This window comes from Gossypium hirsutum, chromosome A08, assembly GCF_007990345.1.
Source record: "Gossypium hirsutum isolate 1008001.06 chromosome A08, Gossypium_hirsutum_v2.1, whole genome shotgun sequence".
Lineage (NCBI taxonomy): Eukaryota > Viridiplantae > Streptophyta > Magnoliopsida > Malvales > Malvaceae > Gossypium > Gossypium hirsutum.
In genome coordinates, this window is record NC_053431.1 from 479,502 (window position 1) to 486,255 (window position 6,754).

Genomic DNA, 6,754 nt, shown 5'->3' on the forward strand with positions numbered 1-6,754 from the left:
AACACTTAGAGAGTTAATAAAAAAATGAATATTGATTATTGATCTAGTTCGTTTGTCGGTAAAAAATGAAGTTTGATTTATTATCAAACTATAAATATTTTGTTAGTTCATAAAAATAAAAATAAACACCAAATTAATTTCCTAAACAATTGTTAATTCGAATTTCTTTTAATTCAAGAGATGAAAATGGTATGCATTACTTCAAATGGGATGCCAAGATTCCACTATAATTTTTGATAAATTTTACAAACATCTCAAATAAAAAAAGTAAGTGGTATTTATCTTTGCTTTGGTAAGCATATAATGAAATGATGACAAAAACCTTATTAAGGAATCACATAAACACAGCTTGTTTACAAACAATATTTTCAAATGAGAAATGGTTTTTCTCCCTCTCTCTCTCAACTTGAAAAATGGTCTTCAAACAGTACTCCTTATCTTCTCAGTGCTCAAATTTCCAACATGTAAATATTTTTCATACGGTCCAAGAAAATAGATGCTTGGAATGACATCATCCTTGGGGTATTTCCGGCGTAAAAGGCGGCGCCCGGCTAGGCTGACAACGATGGGTTGAGTCCCGATTTGACATTAGTTTGATCTATAACAAGCAAATTGTGCAATTAATTAGCATTCACCAAACAATAAATAAATAATGGGATGCCATTGGAATTAGTTTTAATTTGGCTAATATATTTAAATATGTTAAATTTCGGGTTAAGATTCACTAAGTTATTTTTTTTCATCCATTAATATCTAATACAATGATCATCACCATTCAAATATGTAGGACTCATGTAAGATTTATCTATCAAACGTGAAAATCCTTTTTTGTTGATGTAATAGAAATTATATACACTTCAATATCAATATAAAATTTAAAAGAGTGATTAAGTGTGTCGTATATGTATACGATCATATTTTATTTTTATTTAATAAAGGGTTATTTAAACAAAATATAATAGTTTAAGGACCTTTTAAATATATTATCCTTTTAATTTTTTACTTACCCAACGGTGCTGGAATTTTATGAACAAAAAAACATGCAGAAATGGCCGCATAACAAAGGCAAAGTACCACTCCTTTCATGTAATGTGAAGTTCCATCCTATAAAAAAAAGAATATTTATTACAAAAATAAAATATAAACACTAAAATTAAAAAAGAAAATTAATTAAAAATTGATTAATAAAACCTGTAGCGTAAAGGCAACAACAAGTATTGTTAAAGCAAGACAACCAGTTTCGAGAAGATTGAAATCAAGGTCCATTTTGATTCTCATAATCCACCCAACCACAACACATAATGGAACCTGTAATATATACATATAATGTTAGAATTGATCGAGAGATTAAGACAGTAAGTTGTTGAAGATGACACTATACATGTTTAAAATCTTACAGCAAACATGGAGATTTGAGTTGCAGAACCCAAAGCAACACCCAAAGATATGTCCTGAAATTCAGGTTTCCAACAATCAAAACTCGCCAGGTATAGGTATAACGATAGATGTATATGATTGATTACCAGTTTGTTTTTAAAGGCGAAAATGATAGCTCCAGCATGTTCAGCTGCATTCCCAACAATGGGTATCAAAATTATGCTGATGAAGCTAATGGAAATGCCCCATGTTTCTGATGCAGCCTGAACCATCAAACACACATACATATATAAATACATCAATGTGAACCATATATGTATATATATGTTATAGAATATGCATGGACGGATGGATGTACCTCAATTGTGCCCACCACATACTCAGATAGCAAAGCAATGATGAGTGTCATACCAACCAACCAGCTAAATCCACTCCAAAACCCTATCACTGCCTTTTCTTCATCTTCATCTTCAACTTCCTACACCATCATTATCAATTAGCATCACTTTCAGCTTCGAACTCGGGTTTAGAGGAGTCCATAGATCAATATCATGCATGGGTGATTATGCTTGATCTGATATGAAATACGAGCTTCGAGTTTTGCTCAAGTTCTTCCATACTTACAAATAACCCAGAATTCAACTTCAACTATTAACAACATTAATATTCTTCTATTTAAATTCTTCTACTGAATTCGATGGTGTTAAATTTTGAAACAAAATAGGGAAATTAAATTTCTTAAAATAGAAGTAGAGGATTAAATTTTCAAATGTATAAATAGTATAAAGGCTTGGAGCATATTTTAACCCAAAAATAGTCACCTCTTGAGAGTCAAAAATCTCCCTGTGAGTCTTAAGCTGGAAGACAATATATCCAATATAAGCAACAAGCATCACCACACTGCTTGCTCTTGACAGCTCCAATGTATATTCAGCAATGGAAACCCCAGTTTCAGGTTTTACTGCATATTTAAACATCAATGGCAACATATGGCAAAGCAATCCCAACAACAACAGCCCAGAGTTCACATCAGCTTGCTTCTGCACATATCATATATAATATATACACAAACATACAGCCCCAATGCATTATTAATCAAAAAATAACTTTTGGATAAATTACACTGATAGTCATCAAATTATTGGTAAATTTCTTTTTTTATCACTCAACTATTCAGTATTTTTTTTGGGTCATCTGCTGTTAAATGGCTAACGGAAAGATGATGTGATAGTTTTTAAAATTAACATAATAGTACCTTTAACCCTCAATATTTATACATTGTGTCAATTTAGCATTGATTCTAAAAAAAATAACCCTCAACATTTACACATTGTGTAATTGAGTCCTTTTGCAGTGTTTTTTAGACACTTTCACCTAAAAATCCAAAAAAAAGAAATTTATCAGCTAAATCTGATTGAAAATATACCATAAATTTATCAGTTTTGTGTAAATGTTGAGGGTAAAGTTATTTTAGAACCCAAACTAAATTGACACAATTAATAAATATTGAGGGTTAAAGTTGAATTATGTCAATTTTAAAAGCTGTCAAATTATATTTACGTTAGTTATTTAATAGATAGTGACCAAATAAGAAAAAAATCGACTAATTGAGTGATTATTTTGTAACTTTTCATAATTAAGCGACTGAAAAAAAACACTTACTAATAACTGGATGACTACCAGTGTAGTTTACCCTATTAATTTCCCAAAATTACTTATAGTATGATAAAGAAAGCCTTTACCCTATCATATCTTTGCTCTCTTTTGAGGTTGGCTAGGCCTCCACAAAGGAGAGAAGTGCCAAGAACAAGGAGGAGATTTGAGAGAATGGAACCCATTAGAGAGTACTTGAGAACATGTATTTTGTTTCTGTAAAGTGCAAATAATGCTATTATAAGCTCGGTTGCATTTCCACATGTTGCATTTAGGAGTCCTCCAACTGCAAATATTCCAATCCCATTATTATTATTATTATTATTTTCTTGATCCTTTAAAAACTGGGTTAATATACCATTTAATACTTGAATTTAGCTTTAATATTCAGTTTAGTACTCAAGCCAAAACAGCATAATGCGGTCCAATGAATATTGCACACGAGTGCTAATGGGACAAAAAAATTTAAATACTAAATTAAACCTTGAAATTAAATTTGGGTATCAAATAATATATTAACCCAAAAAAATCAAAATTTCCTATTTAAATGTTTGAAATATATAATAATAATAATAATAATAATAATAATAATACCTGTTGGACCTGTAAAGTACGCAATTTGCCTGGATTTTATAGAAAGAAATCTTGTCAGAAATCTTGCATATGAATTATACTAGAATATATGTGCATGAAAAGCAAATGGATAATATGAATATTAACCCTAAACTTTGTAACTTTTAACAATTCGGTACCTAATTTTTTTTAATAATTAGATACTCTAAGTTTATTAAGTTATTAACCTCGTTAAATAAAATATTGAAATGGCTTTGTTGATCAATACTAGGGTCAAATCCCAAGACAATTTTTGGTTTAGTTTTTGCCAAAATTTATTTACTTAACTATGAAGTTGGTATGATTTTATGGTTGTATTAATAGCAAAATTGGACAGAAAACACACTAATTGTGTTAACGATTGGACTAAATCAAAAACTCCATTCATTTGACCACTAAATTTGCTAACCAAGTAAAAAGTGTAGGTATGTACGAAATCGTTAAAAAACATATTGTTCGAGGATCAATTTATAAATTAATATTCTATCAAACTTACTCAGTTAGGAAGCTAACACGCTCAGCAAGTGGTGTAAGTCCAAGCAAACTTAGAGCAAATATCCATGGCTACATTAAGATTTAAAAAAAAAAAAACCCAGAAAATTTAAATTAAAAATGATAAAATTAAAGATAAATTAAATTAAATTTGAAAAAGAAACTTACTCTTCCAAACTTATAGAAATCAGCAACAATGGCTAAAGGGATTGCAGGAAAAAGAACAGCAAGCTTAGTACCTAAAATCACTTCTTGCAAATTTGCTAACAACTCCCTAAGAATCCGAAATCGGATCGTTGACACCAGTATCGGGTCCGATTTCTTACGCATAAACGAACTCGACATGTTTTGTGCTGTCCTAATTGTAACACCATTGTTATTATTACAACATGTTTCTTTGTCCATCAAACTTTTGTTGGACCCTTCAGAGAACTCCATTGATACAAAAAGAAGAAGAAGAAGGAGGAGGAGGAGGAGGAGGATTAAAGTGCAATTATAGGTTTTATTTTATTTTCGTTTGAAGAGAAATAATTTGTTAATAATAAGAGCAAAGTGGGGAATGTTTTTTGATTTTTTATATATGCATGGGATTTATATAGGGACATTAATTTTTATTTCTTTAGGGTTTTGCAGTTTCCTGGAATTTTCCAACCCTTTTGTTTCCATTATTGGATGAGCTTTGAGCCATTTAATTACGTATTATAGTATTTAGTTTTCACCCCTTGAGCAAAATGAAAGTTGAAGGTACATATTTATACACATTTCCTTACGTTTATAAAGTTAAATTATGTAATTTATAATATATATATATCCATATATATGGGTTAATTTCTATACATTAAAATGTTTTAATTGAATCTTCAAGGCATTAGTATAATATTACTTAAAATACGTGGATTAAATTACAAATATGTGTGCGCTTACTAGAAGATACGTCGATCTAAGCTATATATGCAATAGGTACACATGTATTTATAATTTAATCAATGTGAGTTGACATTTGACATATAAGAAAATGATGTTTACAGAAAGATCCGATTAATATAATATTGATACTTTAATGATTTAATTAAAATATTTTAAAATTTGAGGACACTTGCTGTAATTAATTTCTTTCTATAGTATAATATATTTATATTTGATTGTGAAACATTTTATATTAGTGAAATAAGATAGAATTTCACTATTTATGTTATTTTAGAAGCTTAGAGCTATTTACACCAATCTTTTATTTTAGTCTTTATATTTTAAATGGTAGATGTTGAATTTATTAAATTAAATTCTATTATGATAATTTACTTTTTTTTCACGTAATATTAAAAAAACCATATTATTTTAATTAATAATTATGTTTATGGGCATTTTTAAAGTTACATAAACTTAATTTTGTGGAAGATAAAATACTGAAAAAGGGGTCAGAAATTTCTTGGTATTTTCAGGTCAGAGCTTCCTTTACAAAGAACCAAAGGGTTTTGTATGGCAAGATTTTTGGTGAAAAATTAAAGCAATCCAAATGATGAAAATGACAATCCTTAAAATAGTGTATGTACTGCCCTCTCATATAAAGGAAGGTGTTGGACGAAATTTCCTCACCTTACTTTTACTTTCCTTTTTTCTATAATAATAATATCATAGTATGAGAATGTATGAAGAAACACTTATGAACCAACTAGTTTAAATAATGGTTTATTTCTCATTTTGGTTCTCCTTTGAAGGTCCTCATTAATAATATAGGTAGTTTTTGCCGTTAAAGAGACGCTGGGATTGCTTTTGTAATTCATCAAAAAAAATATTTAATTGACGTATAAATTTATTATTAGTTGAACTTGGTAGATGGATTAATTTCCATGTCATCTAGGAAGAAGATGGGAATTTTGTGTTATGAGGACTAAGATTGAATCATAAATTTTAGGAGGACTCAGATAGCAAATTTATCAATATTTTGGGGGGTTAAATAGGAATTTTACCAATATTAAAGTTGTTGAGGGCAGATTAGCTCCTCTAAAAGAAGTCTTCGAAGTGTTGTCTTTGGGGACGTTGATCTGGTCCCTTAACAATGAAAGATAATGTCGCTTGGGGGAGGGTTTTGCCTCCTTTCGCGGAGAGCCGTGTACAGTTCATGGAGAGGGTGCCTCAACCATACGTGGACGTACGACCACCCACCAAGAGGTGGCGTGAGCATCTCGCCCTTGGTAGGATTTGAATCCCTGACCTATGCCGTGTAAGTTACTTGTTGGGGTATACAATATGTGGTACCACTTTGGCTAGCTAGCTCAAGTGATACCATATACCCCAATAGGTGACTTATATACTATAGTTAGGGATTCAAATCCCACCAAGGGCAAGATGTCATGTTGCCTCTTGGTGGGTGGCCATACGTCCACGTACGGTTGAGGCACCCCCTCTATGAACCATAAATGGCTCTCCGCGGGGGAGGAGGCAAAACTCTCCCTTGAGGGACAATACCTTCTATTGTTGAGGGATCAAATTGGCGTCCCCAAGAACAACACTTCGAAGACTTCTTCCAGAGGAGTTGATCCACCCTCAACAAAAGTACTATTTGAAGAATGAGAGGTTAAGGCCTTTCCTGCCTACACCTCTTGGTGTTGACCTTATACAT

At 31.0% G+C, this 6,754-nt stretch overlaps 1 protein-coding gene across 1 annotated transcript; it reads right to left on the reverse strand.

The window, feature by feature from the left end:
* Positions 1–259: 259 nt before the first annotated feature.
* On the reverse strand, positions 260–4,700 carry LOC107931871 (vacuolar cation/proton exchanger 3). Its single transcript, XM_016863830.2, has 11 exons — positions 4,303–4,700; positions 4,139–4,206; positions 3,625–3,653; positions 3,120–3,316; positions 2,199–2,417; positions 1,736–1,855; positions 1,524–1,640; positions 1,398–1,451; positions 1,192–1,308; positions 1,008–1,104; positions 260–598 (listed from the first exon to the last, which is right to left on the reverse strand). Exons 1-11 carry the CDS (start codon positions 4,570–4,572, stop codon positions 552–554), a joined length of 1,335 nt encoding a protein of 444 aa, XP_016719319.1. The 5' UTR covers positions 4,573–4,700; the 3' UTR covers positions 260–551.
* Between the last annotated feature and the right edge of the window lie 2,054 nt (positions 4,701–6,754).

What these genes read in the sequence shown, in the direction of transcription:
- LOC107931871 (XM_016863830.2), bottom strand. Translation starts at nt 4,572, where the DNA reads ATGGAGTTCTCTGAAGGGTCCAACAAAAGTTTGATGGACAAAGAAACA. An exon ending in ATTTCTATAAGTTTGGAAGA is followed by an intron (nt 4,207 to 4,302) that starts GTAAGTTTCTTT and finishes ATCTTAATGTAG; the next exon opens with CCATGGATATTTGCTCTAAG. An exon ending in GTACTTTACAGGTCCAACAG is followed by an intron (nt 3,317 to 3,624) that starts GTATTATTATTA and finishes GAATATTTGCAG; the next exon opens with TTGGAGGACTCCTAAATGCA.